Below are 19,633 nucleotides of genomic sequence, written 5' to 3'. Positions count from 1 at the left end.
TTGTGAAGATCAAATTGAACATTATTTATAAAAGTACTTGGAAGACTGTTGTACAAATTTCAGATGATAATGATGGAATTAGTCATGATGGTAACAACAGTAATAATATTTTTTAAAATGGGACAAAATATTGCCCAGAGCTGCTGCAGCCCAGGAGGCCTAGGCCTGGGGTGAGGGTGGAGGCACGGGTGGGGGTGCAGTGCCCATTCTCGGAGCCCCTGACAGGGTCCAGCAGTGTGGTTCCTCTCCCATCTCTCCCCGAGGTCACCAACCTCCGCTCCAAGGTGTCCCGCTTGGCCATCCGCATCCTGGGAGACCTCTTCCGGGCCTTGAAGAAGAATATGGACCAGGAGGCGGAAGAGATTGCCCGCTGCCTGCTGCAGAAGATGGGCAACACCAGCGAGTTCATCCAGAGAGCGGCCAACCGGTCCCTGGGGGCCATGGTGGAGCATGTGACCCCTGCCCGATCCCTGGTGGCCCTCACCTCAACGGGCATCTAGTATGTGGCAGCCAGTTGTTTGAGGGGTGGGGGTGGCCCAGGAAGGGGAGGGGAAGGGAGGGGCATTGCTGGGAGAGGAGGGGGACTGAGCAAGTGCTTCACACGTGTAGCTGGGGGAGCTCCTGGTGGGGCTGTCCCACCTTCTGGAGCCAGGTGATGAGGCCTGGCAAACAGGGAGAGGTGCTTTGTTCTGTTCAAACTGAGGAGTCCTAGTGGCGGTGCTAACATCCCCAGAGACGGCTCCAGAGGCAGCCTCCCGCCTGTTCCAGGGGACGGGCATTTCTGATGAAATCTGGGCCGTCGGAGAGCAAGGCACCCTCTCATCTTCAGCTGGCACCTCTCGGCCTTCTGGGGAGGAGGATGGGCTGACTGCTACTGTGGCCGGATTTGCTTTTCCCTTGTAGAAAAACCCAACCCAAAAGCAGAACCAAAAGCATTTCTTAAGCCCTTTCTCCTGCCTGCAAAACAGCTTTCAACCACAAGCCAGTCAGGACTCTTCTGCAGGGAGGCCCTCGGACAGACCCGGGCAGTGAGCAGGCAGTGGGCTCTGGGCGCAGCCCTTGCAAAGGGTGAGGGGCTCTGAGCCACGTTGCCTGGGTTCACATACTGGTCACTTAACTCCCCTGTGCCTCCATTTCCTCGTCTGTAAAATGGGAAGAATAAAATGGTTGTGAGGAATAAAGGAATAGATTCACGGAAGAGCACTTAGAACAGGGTCTGCCGCCACCTAACCTTTGTCCATTGCTCACTGTGGCAATTATTAACTTGGGACAAATTAATTGTACTCTTTCTGGATTCCTCCCTTTGCCTCAGCTTCCTCACCTGCAAGATGATGATGATAGTAGCTTATGTGGTTGAGGAGATAATGGTTTGAAGGTGCTCAGAGGTAGGCTGCCGGGCACAGAGGGTACCCTCACGACACTCTGAGATGATTGGTCATTGTTGCGGGAACCAGGGTCAGCTGTCCTCAGGGGAGCCTGGAATTCCTGGGGATCCTGCTACAACACAAATTCTGACTCAGATGCTAATGGTGCCAGTGCCTGGACCACACTGACTAGGGAGAGCCCAGAAGGGGTGGGGGAGAGGGGCCAGTGCGGCCTGATGGACTGTGGACTCACAGACGCTGCTTGAAAAGGTGAAAAGGAAGAGGTGACATCCGGATGGGGCTCTCTCGTAAGATCTCAGGTCCCCTGTGTTAGGACTTCCAAATCCCACCAACCCCGTCCCTCCCTCCCGTCTCAGTTCCGCTCAGTAGATGCGCAGAAAGCTACCATGGACTGTTGGCATGTGCCAGGCACCAGTGGGCGGGCACTGGGGATTCACCTGAGAGGGAGACTAGTTGCCCACTGCCCTGGAGCTCCAGCCTGATGGGGGGGCCACAGGGCTGCACCTGTGCCTCCCGGGGACAGGGACAATGCTCCCCCGGGAGCGCCTAGGTCTGCCTGGGGGCCGGGGATGGCGGAGATGCTGATTGGGGAGGACCTTTCTTGGTGGAGAAAGATGGGGATGAGCATTTAGGCCGGGGGTGGGGAATGTCCGGCCTGTGGGCCGTATAAGGCCCACGAAGTCATTTGGTCTGGCCCTGCCCAGGCATTAGGGGTGAGTTAATTAAATGTTTGACCAAATACAGCAGGAAAAATGCTAAGCTGAGAATTTTAAAAAATATATATATTTTATTGATTTTTTACAGAGAGGAAGGGAGAGGGATAGAGAGTTAGAAACATCGATGAGAGAGAAACATCGATCAGCTGCCTCCTGCACACCTCCTACTGGGTATGTGCCCGCAACCAAGGTACATGCCCTTGACCGGAATCGAACCTGGGACCCTTCAGTCTGCAGGCCGACGCTCTATCCACTGAGCCAAACCGGTTAGGCCGAAGCTGACAATGTTGTGCGTCCCACAAGTGATGTTATAAACATCCAGATGGCCCTTGGCAGAGGAAAAGGTTCCCCATCCCTGATTTAGACAAGGCCAGGCTGTGACGCAGGAAGGCGCGGAAAGCAAGCTGCGGGCACTGGTGTCTCCAGGGAACACCAAGTGGCTTCCCTTGCCCTTGCCTGTCCCCGCTGTGGTTGTGTCAACCTTAGTCCCATTGTCAGGAAGGGTCTGCTCTTTCCCCAAAGGTTCCCCTCAGCCCACACGGGACAGAATTTGGGGCCCATCACAGCATGAAACATGGATGCACAATACAGGTCCATGTGGGCCAGTTTGGGGACCCCCTCCCCTTCCTTGGCTGAGCCCCTGACTGCGCTGTGTTTCCTCTCAGCCACAGAAACCCCTGGGTCCGGAGATGCACCGCCGAGCACTTGGCGGCCGTCCTGGAGCAGATCGGCGCCGACAAGCTTCTCTCGGGCACCAGGGACAGCACGGACATGCTGCTGCGCAACCTGGTCAGGCTGGCCCAGGACTCCAACCAGGACACCAGGTGAGGCAGGGCCGGGCCTGGGACTGCTGACCGGGCCCGTGCAGGGCAGATGGGGCAACCAGCCAGCCCTGGCCCTCACAGCTCGCTTCCCTGGGATCATGGGGAGGGCCAGATGGATGGACGGACCGGTGTCCTTTCCGTACAGCTGTCCCGTCTCCCCGTCGTCATAGCCAGGCTGCTCAGGGAACGGTCAGCACTCCCACCCCCACCGTCCACCTTCCTTCTCTCTCCAGCCACAGCCACCTTGCTCTTCTTCCTGTCCCACCCCAGCTCCCTTCTCTGTCAGGACGCTCTATTCATTTTTTCAAGAGATCATTAATGAGCACTCTTCATTATTCTGGCGATGGCCGTGAATAAGAAAAATTATGCCTCGGCTGTCTTGGAGTTTACCTCCTAGTGGGGTAGACGAACAATCAACAAATAAATAGTTATGGTAATTTTAGATACAGATAAGGGATAAAGAGGAAAAAACTAGATGTCATGGAGAATGGGGTGGGGGCTATATTAGACTGAGAATTGGGGGGATCTTTCTAAAGAGTGACATTTGAATTGAGAGCTCGGCTCTTTGAGGATCTGGGGTGGGAATGTCCTAGGCAAAGGAAATCGTACCAAGGCCCATGGATGGGACTAAGCTGGGTGTTCATGGAAGACCAGGGCGAGGCTGGGTGGAGCATCGGAGTGGCAGGCAGTGTGGGCGATGAGGCAGAGGGGGCAGGGCCTGGCCAAGGAGGGCCTCCCAGGCCACAGTCGGGGGTTGAGGTTTTGGTTTGTGTGTGACCGGGAGCCATTGGAGGAGTTTTTTGTAGGAGCGTGAGGCGGTTAGACGATGCTAAGCAGGAGAGTGATGGGCTCGGATTGATTGGCTTTCAAACCCAGGGTTGGGGTCCAGTTAATCACACTCAGCTCACAGCCCGCTGTCGCCATGTCTGCAGGCTGCACCCCTTGTGGTACAGCCCCAGAGGCACGTCCACCCAGGGTCTCTAATTTTTATTGATCTAATGGGTAACAGTGCCAGCTCGGTGCAGAGTGCTTTTTTACCCTGTTACTAGTTTGAGAGTGTCTTTATATGCTTGCTAGCCTTTAACTAAGAAACAAGCCAGCAAACACCCTGGCTGCTCATTGGAGGATTGATAGTGGGGGGTGCAGCCTGGATGGAGGAGGGGCGCCAGACTGAAGGCTACCCCCAGGCTGGGGCAAGAGGGGCTGGCGGCTGCTGCGTGAAGGGAGGTGGATTGGGCCAGGGTTAGGGCAGAGCCCACAGGAGGTTGGCTTTCAAAGAAGGGGCAGAGGTGACATTGAGGTTTGTAAACAAACAGCCGGGTGAATGGTGTTACGTTTCACTGACATGAGCAATGCTGTCAGGGAAGAGGAGGTTTCGGTGGTTTGTTTTAGCTGCTGTGGGGGATGGAAATCAACATCTAACATGTCTCCAGAGCCAACACCCTCTCCCTCTGACCTTCCTTTCACACTGGATCATGCTGGCTGCACGTGCCTTCCCTTCCTGGAACCGTAGGCTTCTCGGCTTCCACGGCACCTATTCCCTGGTTCTCCTGTCCTTCTGTGGCCATTCCCCACCCTCCCTGCCCTCGGAATGTCGGTGCCACAGGAGTGTCTTTAGTCCTTTTCCCCCTCGTCTGACTTTCTCTGAATGGTGCCATCCCTTCCGGTGGCTCCAGCCACAGGAGACTCCGATGCTTCCCAACCTCTGGCTCCAGCCCACACCCTCTCAGGGCCTATCTCTGATGCCTCCGCAGGGACCCCTCACCAGGATGTCCAGCTGCCGTCTTCACGTGCAAAGTGCCCCTAAATGAACCCATGGCCTTTGCCCCAAGCCTGCTTCTTCCCTCTGTTGTTAAAAGTCACTGTTATTTACTGAGTCATCTAAGATGCAGAATGGGGAATTTCATACTTCATTGATTCTAAGACACACATTTCCTCCCCACATTTTAATATCTTACAGTCAGGCAGCTGACAGTGATCGACCAGGGAGCAGTTATGACCTAGGTTTTACTATCTGCACATTTGCAAACTTGGTCATTGCTGCTCATGGTATAACCCTTTGAATTAAAATCTGCACTGTAGGAACTACACTAAGAGGCTTTCTTTGCTTGTTAGACTTTCATATTTATTTTAAGAAGTCATTGTGGATGCTCGGTGGGGAATTGTTGAGTTTAATTGCTGTTTAAAATGTCTTAGAAATATTATACTATTACTTGGCATCGAAGTGAAAAGTTATTGCATATAAGGGAAGGCATGCAAATAGTGATGGGATATAAATTATATACTAATGCAAACATTCCAAAATGCCACATCTTCTTGCAAAGCCACCAGCGAGTACTTTACATGCCCCTTAAGTACTGCTCCCTTCTGTTTCTGAGATCCCATGCGAAAGGGCTGTCTTCGCACATGAGGCAGCGTCCTTGAAGGCAGCCAACGTGGCCAGTGTTTTCTTTTTCTGTTTTTCCTTAGGGGAAAATAAGTTAATGGTGCATTTTACAATCAATAAAGTCTTCAGTTGAGCAAAATATAGTCATTTTCAATGTTTCATGTTCTACCTCCAGTCAACTGCCACGTCCTGCAGTTTCAACTTCCTTAGCGGCGCTTGAATCTGATCACGCCTTCCTACCCCCACTCTGCCGCCTCGCTCCAGGCCTTTGTCCTCTCTTGCCTGGACTGGAATAGTGGCCCCCAAATCGGCTCCGACCCTGGCCTTGTCCTCAAAGATCCATCCTCCACACTGCTCCCAGTGCAAATTGGATCCCCCCCTTAGCTTCCCAGGGAATGTGGGCTAAAGTCCAACTCCTCCCCCTCTCCCTAAACTGGTCCTACCCCCTCTCCAGCCGACTTTGTTCCAGGGTCCAGCCCTGCCTGCCTTTCTCCAGGTACATGCCTGCTGATGTGTCAGGCTGTCTTATGGATCCTAGAATGTGCCCCTCCTCCCATTTACTCTCCGATCCTGTCCTACTTGTGAACGCCTACTTATCTTTTGAGTCCCAACCCAAGGATCACCTCTTCTATGAAGCCCTCCTTGATTCCCTGCCCCACCTACCACTATTCACCAGGAAGAGTTGACCACTTCCTCCTATTCTACCCCACTCCACCTTTCCTCAGATTTCTAAATATCCCATACTAGAAAAAGTTTGGTATAGCCATCCAATGGAATATTATATAGTCATTAAAAAGGGTGACATGGGAAGATGATTAATGGTAGAGTAAAAAAAGTTGTATACAAGTTGTCTATACATTCTGATATCAACTAAATGTATTTAAATTGGAAAAAGATGATGAGAAAGCATGTAAAAATGTAATAGTGGTTTTCTCTGTAATGGGAATGGTGTTTATTTTTGTATGAGTCTCTAGTCTTTACTTTTTTTTTTTGAATCTAGTCTTTAAGTAGGGATTATTGTCATAATTAGAGAAAATATTGAAACCTCTCTCATTATAGTTAGAAAGCTGAGTGAAGTTGTAAAGCAACTGTACGATGTGTTTCTGTGGCTGTTTCTTCATCTTGCTCTTCGTCCTGTGGCAGGTTTTATGGCCGGAAGATGGTGAGTATCTTGATGTCGAACGCCAAGTTTGATGCATTTCTGAAGCAGTCCCTGCCATCCCACGACTTGCGGAAGGTCATGGCGGCCATTAAACAGCGGGTGAGCTGGTGGGTGTGATGGGTGTTGGGTGGGGACCGGAGCTGAGCCTGGCAGCCCTCACGCAGGTCGGGGCGGGGGCTGCACTTGGAGGCTTTTATTTCACCTGGGACTCCTGCCGGGCGCGGTCAGCGTGATTTCCTTGTCCTCTACTCAGCCTGGTTCTGCCCCTCTCTGCCTGTGTCCCTTGAGCCTCCCTGGGCCTCCACTTCTCCATCTGTGAAATGGGCATCTTGACCCCCAATACTTGGCCCTGACTACCAGCGCTCTGGGAGGCTCAGCTGCGCCCTGGGAGGCCTCCGGGAGGGAGAGGTTAAGGTCTAGGCTGGAGTATCTGGCACTTCCCCAGCGGTGACTCCTTCTGGTTCATGCTCTATGTGTGTTTTTCAAGGGACTAGAAGAGAGTGATGAACTGCCGTCTGCCAAAGGCCACCAGGTGTTGAGGAGTCTGGCCGTGTGTGAGAACGGGCTGCCCAGGGAGGACGGGTACGGCCACGCTTGTCTCTCTGGGGCTCCACCTCCAAGATGCCGATGGGGCAGGCAGCGTGGCTCTGGCCGGGAGTCAGAAACCAAGCAGGGATCTGAAGGTCACTCCCGTGTCTAACACTTAAACTCCTGGGAGGACGCATCTGATCTCCTTAGCGGGGACCCCAGGGAAGCCGCCCCCTTCTCCAAGAGTAGCCTCCTGCTCTCTCTCCCACGTGTTCTCTGGGCCAGACCAGAGCAGCCGGGTTCCCTGCCCCTTCACTTCTCTCTCTCTGCTGTGCCTTTGCTTCTGCTGGTTCTTTGCCTTGTGTGGGCCGTCTGCACCTAGAGCATGCCTGCTTACTCTACCAGATGCCACGGGATCCAGCTCACCTGCCACCCTCTCCCAGGAGCTCTATCTGACACTCTGTGTCCCCACGACCTCTGGGTGGACAGGTCCTCATCCGTCAGTCCTCTGTCAGCCATGGACTTTGCTGTCCTGTCTACCACGGGTCTGTGAGCCCTTAGGGCAAGACCGTCTCTCATCTCCTTGTTCTCAGCGCCCAGCACAGGCCTTGGCACTCAGTAGACAGAGAGTGGGATGTAGGAATGAATGACAGAATGGTGTTGGGCTCTTGTCAGTGGGACTCGGGTGCAAGGCATAAGCTCAGAAGAGCGAGGCTCTGAGCTGGGATGGGGCTAGAGTTCTGTATGGAGCTGCTCTCATTCTGGCTGGAATGGGCCCGGGGGCACGGTGGGCGTAGGATCCCAGCCTAAGAGAAGGGGACTTCTTAACACCTTCCCAGTGCCTGGAGGACTGTGAGCAGGGCCTAGACAACCAGGGGGCAGGATTCGGGCACCTGGCAAGATCTCCCCCCACTCTTAGGTGAAACGTGCCCCAGTTATCCTTTCGTGATTCCCCCCCTCACTCCAAGCTTTCTCCTCCGTTCTTCACCTGCCTGCTGAAAAGAAAAGGAGCCCTAACCGGTTTGGCTCAGTGGATAGAGCATCGGCCTGCGGACTCAAGGGTCCCAGGTTCGATTCTGGTCAAGGGCATGTACCTGGGTTGCGGGCACATCCCCAGTAGGGGGCGTGCAGGAGGCAGCTGATCGATGTCTCTCTCTCATCGATGTTTCTAACTCTCTATCCCTCTCCCTTCCTCTCTGTAAAAAATCAATAAAATATATTAAAAAAAAAAAAAAAAAAAAGGAAAGCAAAAGAAAGGAAAGGCAGGAAGAGAGAGCCCTGCCCCCTGGGGTTCTAGGCAGCCATGTTGTCCCTGGAGGAGGAGGGATTTCCAGAGTTCCCTCACCCCAGCTGCCTGTGGGAGGGGGCCTGGGATAAGGTGTGTCCATGCCCCAGCTGCCTGTGGGAGGGGGCCTGGGATAAGGTGTGTCCACGCCCCAGCTGCCCAGGTCAGATGCTCCTTCTGCTTAGGCTCAGCTCCAAGGGCCCGAGGCTGGCGGGGCTGCGCTCTTCCAGGCGGGGTGGCTCGGAGATGGCGGAGCAGCTGCGGGAGCTGACACGGCTGCTGGAGGCCAAGGACCACCAGTCTCGGATGGAAGGTGTGGGGTGTCTCCTTGAGCACTGCAAGGCCAAGCCGGAGCTCGTCACCGCCAACCTGGTCCAGGTGAGCGCTGCCGCCCCCGCCCTCCCCGCCTGTCTCTCCCCATGGGTGCAACCTCAGTTTGGAAAACTCGGAACAGGGTTAGACATTGGCCAGACCCCTCAGGGCGAAGGGAGCCCAACAAGCATTTGCCAGCCAGTTGCCTTGGTAACACTCTGAGACTACTTGGAAATGGCTGAAGGGACGAGGGCACTGCCTCTTACCAGGCACCTTGGGACCGCTCAGAGGTGTCCCGGCATCTCAGCCTCTTGGAGATTTGTGGGGAGGAGGGCAGAAGTGAAGGTGCCGTGGCCCAGGGCACTACCGGTCTAGCTATGTGCGTGACATTTTGGGGCAGAGCATGTAGTTGGCCAGGAGACTGGGCCAGGATGGGTGAGGAGCAGGCACAGGCTGGAAAGCAGAACAGATGCCTGCTTCTTCCAGGAGCAAGGCTGCTGACAGCCGAGCCTCGTGGCGAGGGGCTGAGACACAGGCATGGAGGCAGCGGGCCTGGGCTTCCTTTCTCCCTGGCTGTGATCTGGGCGAGTGATTTCACCTCTCTCAGCCTCAGTTTTTGTTTTTAATGGCGAAGCGAGGAGGAGAACACAGGCCTGCAGGGCTGTGAAGATCATTCCAGGAAAGAGAGAGTGAGGGTGCCTGAAGAGATGCTCTCAAACGGGCACACGAGCGCTCCATGTGGGGTCATTCTTCCCTCCTGCACACCCCCGGCCCTTTGAGGAGGCGCACTCTGAGCCACTGAGAGAGTTCCGGCCCAGGCTGGATGACACCTGTCAGGGACGCAGGGGCCGCCCTGCCGAGGTGGGTGGCTGGGCTGTGGGACTCCTGGCCGCCTGGCTCCCACGGGCTCTTGGTTTCTGTTCTCTCCATAGGTGTTCGATGCTTTCACCCCAAGGCTTCAGGATTCCAACAAGAAAGTGAACCAGGGCGCGCTGGAGTCCCTCACCAAGATGATTCCCCTCCTCCGAGAGAGCTTGCACCCCATGCTGCTCTCCATCATCGTCGCCGTCGCAGACAACCTCAACTCCAAGAACTCGGGGATTTATGCTGCCGCTCTGTCTGCCCTGGACGCAATGATCGAGAGTCTGGGTGAGCCTCCTGCCGTGGTCCCGCTGGCTCTGGTGGGCAGCCGGCTCCCTCCCTGGTGCCACCCTGGGCTGGGCCCACCCTTCCTGCTTGGCAATCAGCGAGTGATGGAAGGCACGGGTTCAACGTTTTCCCGGAGGCTGGGTAGGGCACGGGTTGGTGGCCTAGGGCTTATGAGGTTCTGGTTGGCAGCTTTTTCATTTCCCATCCACCTGCGTGTCTTAGACGGCGAAACTGGAGGAGATGTGGAGATGATGTAGTCTTGCCTCCTTTAGCACACGCGACGTAAATGACCCCCCAAGGTCACATAGCGCCACAGAGTGAGCCAGCTGGGTATTGAAGGAAAAACAGGTCAGGATTTCCAGGAAGGAGTTGGGCAGAGCAGTCAAGAATTGTCTTAGTTGTAGACATGGTAGCAGAGAATGTGGCTTGTATGGGGACCAGGCAGATGCTGGTGAGACCGCAGGGTGAGCCTGTTGGAGAGGATCAAGCTGGTGGGCAGGTGGGCCTGGAGGGCTGGCCACCTTGGTTGTCTGGTGCAGGAGGCAGGCCGGGGTCCCACTGGCTTTTTGAGTGTGAAATAGCTGAGAGCTGCCTTTTATTTATTTTTTTTAAAAAAATATATTTTATTGATTTTTAACAGAGAGGAAGGGAGAAGGATAGAGAGTTAGAAACATCGATGAGAGAGAAACATCGATCAGCTGCCTCCTGCACACTCCCTATTGGGTATGTGCCTGCAACCAAGGTACATGCCCTTGGCCGGAATTGAATCTGGGACCTTTGAGTCCGCAGGCCGACACTCTATCCACTGAGTCAAACCAGTTAGGGCTGAGAGCTGCCTTTTAACAACACTGTTTGGGGCCAGAGCTTCGGGTGTGAGGGGTTTGGTGTGAGGGGAGTGACATTGGAGTGGGGCTGGGGGAGGAATGAGAAGAAAAAGCGGAAGGAGCTATGGGAGAGACATCAGGAAAGGCAGGAGCTTCCCAGTTCCCTGCGGGCTTTGCAGTATCACATCTTGGTCCTTGAACATCAGGTGGCATTTTGGTGCACAGACTGTGGTTCTCAGTCCTTTATAGAGTACTTGAAGGTGCTCTTTAGCATACCTAGTACACAGGCTGACGTGCAAGGTCAAAACGCCCAGGGTATGCGAGAATGTAGTTCACGCTTAGGCTTATGTCCCAGCCGGGAGTGGAGCCATGAGTTTTCGCAAGCCAGTCTTGCTGTGATGCAAGAGAGCGTAGGATCTGGGAACCGTTGCTGTTTGCCTGTTGCTTGCTGTATGTTCTGATGAGCACAGGGCAATATCCTCTCCTTGGCACCCACAGAGCACCCCCACAGTGAGGCTGGGACCTGGCCTGGCCTGCATCCTCCCCCCACTTCATCCTCACATCCTAGTCTGAGCCCAGCACCATGTCCTTGGCTGGAGCCTCCAGGAGAAGTTTCAGTTACAAATCAAACGCCTGTCCAGGCCCTCCTCCGCCTTTCAGGTTCATAAATATTGTCAATTTCCTCCCTTCATCTCAGAGGGAATTTATGATTTGCTGGTTTTGTTGCTGTAGAACAAATAATATAAATCCAGCTCTAAATTATGGCTTGTTCTCAGGGCTGCTGTGGGTAAGTGAGATTGCTGTTGCCAATAACCGAGGCTCTTGGTAAATCATCGCAGGTCCTGGATTTATTGGGAAAACCTACACCAAGCAAAATAGGCTTTAGCTATTTGAAGAGGAAAGCACCCTTGTCTGGGGAGAGGAGATTTAACTCTTCCTTTCCGGGTTTGCCATCGGGCCAGCTTTGGGCTGCAGAAGCTAGCGTCTTGCATTGTCCTAAGACTCAGGTCCCCTCTCCTTGGGGCCCTGCCATGAGCACCTGGGCTGGCCACCCTGGAATGGGCCCTGGGGATGGTCTGCTTTTGTGAGCTGACCACAGTTCTCATTTCCTCCTGGGACAGGGTGTCCTCAAGTGTGGCTGACGGTGTCCCCTCTGGTCCATCAGCTCGGGGACTGGGTGCAGGGAGCAGGTGGGAAGGGAGCTGTCTTCTTCTCTGCTCCTTGGGTCAGGGCTAGGCTGGACTGGAATGGGGTTGCCCTTGGAGGGATGGAGGAGTCCAGTAAATCCCTGGCAAAGGCTCCCGAGGGGCCCACAGCGTGAAGCGCTGGGTCTTGGCTCTACGTCATGTGAACAGGTGTGACCTGGGTGCTCAGGGCCATGTGCCTTTGCTGCAAGCTGTACCCTCTCTGCCCCACCAGCAACATGGGTTTTGGAAGAATTGTTCACTAGGAAGTGAGGGGCCAAGTTCTGTATCCACCTAGGTCAGACCCGAGGGGTTCAGGTTGCCAACAAGAAGAAGTCATCTGTGCCAGGTGTGCCAATGGTAGACACACTCTTTCCAGGAGGGGTTCTCATGTCTGGAATGGTCACGCCTGGCCTGCAGAGGGTGAAATGGAGGTGATAACTAAACTCCCCCGGCCCAGGGCTTTGGGTGGTAGAAGCAGGGATGGGGCAGGTGGGACAGAAGAGAAGGGGTGCAAATCTGCCTTCCCACATCACCCAGGCTGAGCCTGGTGGCCCTGGTGGTTCCAGGGGGGGCCCTCGGCACCCTACGGCCTCTCCTGGGAGTGGCTCGGAGCCCTTTGAGCAGAGGGGGCTCTCGCCCAAGCCTGGTCCTTCTGCCCCACAAGGGATTCTGGGCCCCAAGCTGCAGAGGATCTGTGCAATGCTGTGAAAAGTCACAAAGCAACAGCTCAACGGGCTGTATTCACTTCCTGCTCTGCCGGGGCCGAGGGGTCAGGAGCACAGCCATGCTGGCGGGGGGTGGGGGGGGTGGCCTCTTGGGCTGCTTCTTAAGACCCCTCTTCATTCTGGAAGTCAGTGATCAAGGTGACTTATCAGCCACCACATCTCTTCTGGCTTTTAGGGTTTTTCAGGGACAGGAGGTGTGTCCGTTACAGAGCAGGTGGGATTTCTGTCCCTTCCCGCTTTTGAGGAGATGGCGAGGAAGGAGTCACCTTGCTCCCTGACCTCTGCCCTTTGTCCCTGCCTGTCTGGGGCTTCTCCAGAGGCGAGGCTGGAGTGGTACCCTCTCTCACAGCACCGACACCTTCTGATTTTAGGGGCATTAGTCCAAGTACCAAGGCAGTTCCTGAGCCAACTGGCGGGTTCTTTGGGCTCGGTAAGCACCAGACTGCTGACAGCTCACCTGCTTCCGGTCAGACCCCCTCATTCAGGCTTCTGAGCACCCAACGTTCTGTTCATTCACCGCAGCCCCTGGCCAGTGCTGCAGAGAGCAGATAAGCTCAGAAATGGGTGACTTCAGATCTACTTTGGCTATTTTTCTCTCTGACTGGAAATGTATTACCTTGTATAAATCATGTGACCAACATGATACTGTTCATGGAATTTACAAACCTATCCGTGGTGCCCCTCTAATCCACCAACTGCCTGAGGACATCTCTTACCCTCTGTTGTCTGCGTGCACACAGATATCCCTGGTTTAAAAGCATAATGTAAGCACAGTTTTGACTTTGCGTCTTTCATTTAACACGACCCGGTTTCCCATGCCATTATGCAGTCTTTCTAGTTAATTTAAAAATATAAAGTGTACTTTCCACCACTGTAAAAGTATACTTATTAATTATTGAGGCAATAAAAATGCAAAGCATCTGGAGGGAAAAAATCTCACTTACAGTCCCAGCTCCTAAAATAAACCATCATTAACGCTTGGCATTTTTCATTATAGATATTTTTCTGGGCCTGTTTGTATACATGGCTGTGATTACATTACCCATTTGAATCTGACTTTTTTTTTTTTTTAAAGACAAAGCACGAGCATTTACATATCATTACACGCTTGAGTCACTGCTACACCAGAGCTCGCATTTTCTGTTTAGGTGGCTCATTCCGGTTTTTCCTTGTGATGAACAGACTTAGTTTTGGCAGCCACAGGGAAGCTGGCTGTGTGGCATCATAACTTACTGAGCTCATTGCATTGTGACATCATAACTCTTCAGCTTATTGTCAGGAGTCCAGTTTGATTCCAGTTTCTGCTGCTGTTGTTCATATGCCACCATGTTTTGTATACTTCCTTTTTTTAAAAAAAATATATTTTTATTGGTTTCAGAGAGGAAGGACGAGGGAGAGAGAGATAGACACATTAATGATGAGAGAGAATCATCAATTGGTTGCCTCCTGCACGCCCCCCACTGGAGAGCCCAAAACCCAGGCATGTGCCCTGACCGGGAATCAAACTATGACCTCCTGGTTCATAGGTCGATGCTCAACCACTGAGCCACACCAGCCAGGCGGCAAGCATTTACTGAGCACCTGTGTGTGCCAGGCCCCTGGGACCATGCTCTGGAGTAGGTGTCTGCGGGTCGTGCATTTTTAAGTATTCCCCAAGTTCTTTCTTCTTTCCTGCTCTGGGAGGCCATGTCAGTGGCCAGGAGGGGGAGGTCCAGCTGCATCCAGAGAATGTCCTGGACTGTGTTGTGGGGGGACAGCACGGAGGGAGAAGTCCTTGTCCTCAGAGGTGAGCTCACGGCTGATGATGGGGCGGGGCGGGGGGGTGGGGAGGACCTGGGGAAATGGAAACACCCACACACATAATACAGGTGATGACATAAAAACTTATACAATCACGGCTTTACCGAGACACCCTGAGACCACTTCTCGCAAACGGCAATATTCTCTTTTACCTCCCAGCGCGAATTATTTTCAAGACTCTTGTCTTATGGATAGAGCTTTTGGAAGCAGCAGAGAGCACATTTTCTCCTCTATATACCTTACAAGTCTCAGGAAAAGAGCAAGGGAAACAGGAATTAGCTCTTGTTAGAATGGCTACCTGGTGGAAAAAGAAAGCTTTGATTGCATACCAGTGGGCATGCGGAGACTCTGTGCCGAGGTACGGCAGGAACTCAGAGAAGGTGTAACTCACCTGGGAAGACTTCCTCAGGCAGGTCCCTAAATCCTGTCCCCTGTAAAGAGAAATCTGGCCTTGAGATGGTCCGCTCTGGGGTCCCAGGACGTACTGGCTGGGGTCTGCTCTGGTAGCGCCCCTCACCTCCCAGACCCCACAGCCACATCCCTGAAAAGTGCGTTTTGTTACTGATTTGGATTGTGCTGTGATTGCTGTGGTAGCAAAACATTGGGGGCCGGATGTGCCGGCTGCCTCCAGGGTTCATGCAGAGGCAGTCGGAGGGGAAGGGGACTGGTCCGACCGTGTGTATTTTCTAGATCAGTGTCCCTTCCTTGAGTGAGGGGACTTTCCTCACCTTACGTGTCTTTGTGAGGAAGGCAGGGTTTCAAGTTCAATCGTTGGAGAAGCCCGGAGACATTCGCTGGCAGGGGGAAGAACAAGCAGCTTCCAAAGTCAGTCCCTGTGGGAGCTGACTTTAGAAACACGTCAGAGAAGGCCGGAGACTCGCCTCTTTATCCGAAACACCGCCTCGCAGCCCCTGCGATTTTACCACTAGTGGTTCCTTTCTGTAGTAACAGAAGGGCCGCCAAGGGCCTCTTCCCCACGTAGGTGCTGTGGGTGCCTGGCGCCGTTGCTCAGGCCACAGCATCGCGGCCACGGACGACCTCTCTTTCAGACGACCTCTGCCTCCTGCAGACGTTTGCCGGGCGGGTGCGCTTCCTCAGTGGCCGCGCAGTGCTTGATGTCACAGACCGCCTGTCAGGTGAGCACCCCCCAACATGCCCCCACCCTCAGGTCCGTCAAAATGCTCCTCCCCTGGCATGTGGTTGAGCCCACTGATCTTAGACCAAAACTAATTCCAGACCACTTACAATTTTTGATAATCTGGTTTTTAAAGATAACCCATGCCGAAACCGGTTTGGCTCAGTGGATGGAGCGTCGGCCTGCGGACTGAAGGGTCCCGGGTTCGATTCCGGTCAGGGGCATGTACCTTGGTTGCGGGCACATCCCCTGTAGGGGGTGTGCAGGAGGCAGCTGATCGATGTTTCTCTCTCATCGATGTTTCTAGCTCTCTATCCCTCTCCCTTCCTCTCTGTAAAAATATCAATAAAATATATTTAAAAATATATATATATATTTTATTGATATTCCACAGAGAGGAAGGGAGAGGGACAGAGAGCCAGAAACATCGATGAGAGAGAAACATCGATCAGCTGCCTCCTGCACACCCCCTACAGGGGATGTGCCCGCAACCAAGGTACATGCCCCTGACCGGAATCGAACCCGGGACCCTTCAGTCCGCAGGCCGACGCTCCATCCACTGAGCCAAACCGGTTTCGGCAATAAAATATATTTAAAAAAAAATAAAATAAAGATAACCCCTACACGGCCAGGAGATGATCTTTGCATTTGGTCAGAATGAAGCCGGTTGGTACACAACTGAAATAGTTCTTCAGAAACCACGATGCCGTTCTTCCCCTCCGCCACGGCCCTTCGGGTACCGGGTCCCGCCTGGGCAGACGCCCCCTTGCGGTCCAGGGCTTGGTCAGCAGCAGTGTGGTCCTGACAGTTAGATAAAGCTGCCTCTCCTTCACCTGGGCAGCCTGGCGAGTGGGCCGGATTTCAGCCCCATCCGACCTCCTGGCCTGGTGCCCTGGGCTGTGTTATGTGCAGATGGGGCTGGGCCCGAGTCGGCTCTGCCTTGTTCAGGCTTTGGCCGGGAAAGCCTGTGCCAAGCTCGGCTGCTTTGAGTGGGCAGCATTAGCCGCAGGTGATTCGTTCTAGGGCCAAAACTTATCCTGGGGCCCTGGAGGAGGCAGCATGGGAAGGACACAGGCTTTGGGGGGACAGACCCATGAGCCACTGGCCAACTCTGACCTTGGGCAGGTTACTGAGTTGGTTTGACCCTCTTGCTTGCTTGCTGGAAGCCTCCTCCCCATCTTAGGGAAGTCCCATCAAGGAAAGAGGCAGGACTTGGCCTGCTCTCCGGACTCCCGAGGGCCCCTTAAAATGCAGATGATCATGCCACCCCCCTGCGTGGCTCCCAGCAGTGTTCAGGCGAGTGACCCGCTTCCTGGAGGGGCCCACATGGCCTGTCTCTGCCTGGCCCTCTAGACTCTGCCCCCTTCCCCACCCCCAGTTATAGGTCCTGGATCATAAATCCTCATAACAACCCTGCAAGGAGGGTGGGGTTTCATGATTATCCCTTTAATGGAAAAAAAAAAAAACACACCAAAAATCAAAAGCTCAGAAGGTCAAGTGCCCAATGTCCCTGGGCGACTAATCCAGGATTTGTCCCCAGGAGCCTGGCTGCAGAGCCAAGCCTCAGCCTCCGTGCTATGGGCCTCTGCCCGAGCAGCCCCGGCCTTGCCTCCTAGGTGCCAACATGCCACCCTCCTTGTAGAGGCCGGTCACCCACACTCTCACCTCTGCCTGCAAAGCCCTTCTCCACCCTATTCCTCCACCTGGGCGATGCCCACTTAGTCTGGCATCACTTCCTCTGCCTCCCTTCTCCCCAGCCCTCCTGCCTGGTTTCAGGTGCCTCTAAAGAGCGCATCCCACCCTGTGCCCGCCTCCCTCTGCTGGCCCAGCCGGCGCCTCGCAGCATCGGGCCCCGGGGTGCTCAGCACATGCAGCCTGACTGCGGGCATCATGGCACCTCCTCCACCGCTCCCTCTCTTGCTCCTGGCCTTGCTGCTTGCCTGGTTTAGTTATCCCAGTGACCTCGGAGTGGCCCCTTACCTTCCATCCAGGTGCCAGGCCTTCCCCAAGCAGGCGAGGCGAGTGAGGCAGGGCTGGGGCCACATGCAGCCACAGTGCGGTGCTGTGGGAGCCCTGGGGTGAGAACTGGGCCACATAACTAGACCAACCTGGGTACCAGACAGGGAACCCTTTCTGTTGCTCCAAATCAGTATTTTCTGGGTAAAAGCCTTCCTGTCCTTTGGTCATTTATGGGGCCCAGAGGTCGGTGGGCACCCCAATTTAGATGACCTATTTACTATTTATATCCCTCTCCCCGCCACCCCCGCTCCCCACCCCAAAGCAAGAGTTTCTATGTAGCTCTTCTGTTAACTAGGTGTCAGTCAGGAACACAGAAGGAATTCCAATCGACACAGGCTTGGACTAATAATAGCACAGCTTAACACCAGTAAATCTTTCGCTAATTACTTTAGCTGCCTTTTAAGCTTAAGTTTAATGGGGGTTTCTTCCTCATGGTGACTCCCAGAAGGCCCACTGCCAGTCTCTGCCAGCTTGAGAGACGCATCCATCCGCCAGGTGCCCCCCTCCCTGTACCCGGGGGAATGGGAACTCATGTGGGGATTGATGCCTCCTTTGGTGTGTGTGTGTGTGTGTGTGTGTGTGTGTGTGTGTGTGTGTGTGTGGAGTCCAGGGTGGTGGTTGTGGCAGAACCAGGGTGTGAACTGTTGGGGGGCAGGTCGACACCCCCACCCTTTGGTGGAAGCAGGGGGCCCTGCCTGGGCCTGGTTCTTGGGGAAGTTCTCACCCTCATTTGCAGGTGGAGATTTAGGAAACGTTTGAGTCTAGGTGTTCGTACAGTGAGGTTTGGCATCCAGACCCTGGGAAGGCCAGGCTGGGCTGTTTTATTTTCCAGAATACACCATTTGAAAGGGTGTCGACTCCTCTCTCGAGTACAAGTTTTCTCTATTTTTGCGTGAAGTCTCATCGGTGGTAATGAGGATTTAAGCCATACTCGTACCATTTGTCACCTGCCTACCTATTTCAGCATTTCACAAACATTTATTATCTAATCTAACAATTGCAAGAGAAATTGTTAGATTAGATAATAAATGTTTGGTTCAGGATTATGATCTTTCCTGACTAGGGAACAGGCTCAGAAAGATTGGGCGGCTTTCTCAAGATCCCACAAGCCGGGACATAGCAGAGGCAGGATTGAATCAGGTGTGCTCGCCTCTTCCTCTCTCCTGGGCTGCTGGGACCCCGAGCACTTTGCCTACCCCTCCCTCTATTAAAAAATATTTAACATGTTATTTTGTGACCATTCGGGATAAACACAAATACACACCAGGCTGCATATCTTCAAATTTCCTTCTTCTCATTTTAAAAGAAATTAAAATATGTTCCTGGGCCCCTGACTGTCGGAGGTCCGGTGCTGTGCCTCAGGCATCCGTCGGCCCTGCGAGGCCGCTGCCCTGTGCGGCACAGGGCCTGATGGGGTAACCCTTCCTCTCTCCTTCTCACAGTGCTGGTGGCCTCAGTGTACCCCCGGAAGCCCCAGGCCGTGGAGCGCCACGTCCTTCCGGTCCTCTGGTACTTCCTGACCAACATGAGCGGGAACGGGGTGCTGCCTGGGCGCGGTGGGAACGTCCGCGCGGTGGCGTGTCGGCTGGCCCGGTGCCTCCAGCAGCACCTGGGCTCCCGGCTGCAGGACCTGGCTGCCGGGCAGCCACAGCATGTCCTCCAGACCCTCCAGGAGCTCTTGGCCACGGAGTCCCGGTGAGGCAGCCCCGGTCACCGACGGAGGGATGGCACCCACAGCAACCGTCCCTGTCAGCTGGATTAGAGACGGATCTGAAATAGGCAATCATTATTTTTTTTAATCTTATTTTATGTTATGATGGCATCATCTCCCGGTCTGCTTCCCATAGCGTTCCAGATGTACATAGTATATTTTGAAGTAGAAATAAAAGAACGACTTATTTTTCTAAGGTTTTCTTATCTTCCATTCTTTTAATCTCAGATAATTTTTCAGTAACTAGGTTTGTGGCAAACACAACAAAACATGAGCACAGCAAAACAGATAATACCGAGACAGAGGATGAGGGAGAAAAAGTACAGCACAGGCCCGCACAGTGCAGGCCATTTTGGGGTGTAGCCCCCCAGTCTTTGAACAGCTGGACAACCCCCATCCCAGTCCTGGGACCCTGAGTTGGTCATTCCATTCCAGTCCATGGGCAGTGGCCTGATGGGAGGTGAGTGTAACAAACAGCTCTGGGG

The 19,633-nt window shown here is 53.9% G+C and overlaps 1 protein-coding gene across 1 annotated transcript in view; it reads left to right on the top strand.

The window, feature by feature from the left end:
• Nucleotides 1–19,342, top strand: part of TOGARAM2 (TOG array regulator of axonemal microtubules 2) — a 45,596-nt gene extending 26,254 nt beyond the window's left edge. Inside the window, exons 12-19 of the mRNA XM_080683864.1 lie at nt 264–499; nt 2,767–2,925; nt 6,455–6,572; nt 6,961–7,055; nt 8,472–8,664; nt 9,531–9,747; nt 15,333–15,419; nt 18,880–19,342. Coding sequence (XP_080539990.1) covers nt 264–499; nt 2,767–2,925; nt 6,455–6,572; nt 6,961–7,055; nt 8,472–8,664; nt 9,531–9,747; nt 15,333–15,419; nt 18,880–19,136 — 1,362 coding nt within the window. The 3' untranslated portion in view covers nt 19,137–19,342. The remainder of the gene's footprint in view (nt 1–263; nt 500–2,766; nt 2,926–6,454; nt 6,573–6,960; nt 7,056–8,471; nt 8,665–9,530; nt 9,748–15,332; nt 15,420–18,879) is intronic.
• The last annotated feature ends 291 nt before the right edge of the window (nt 19,343–19,633 follow it).

Source organism: Plecotus auritus, assembly GCF_963455305.1.
Source record: "Plecotus auritus genome assembly, chromosome: 8".
Taxonomy (NCBI): domain Eukaryota; kingdom Metazoa; phylum Chordata; class Mammalia; order Chiroptera; family Vespertilionidae; genus Plecotus; species Plecotus auritus.
Note: the sequence above shows the minus strand (reverse complement) of the source record. Positions and strands in the feature narration are given on the sequence as shown.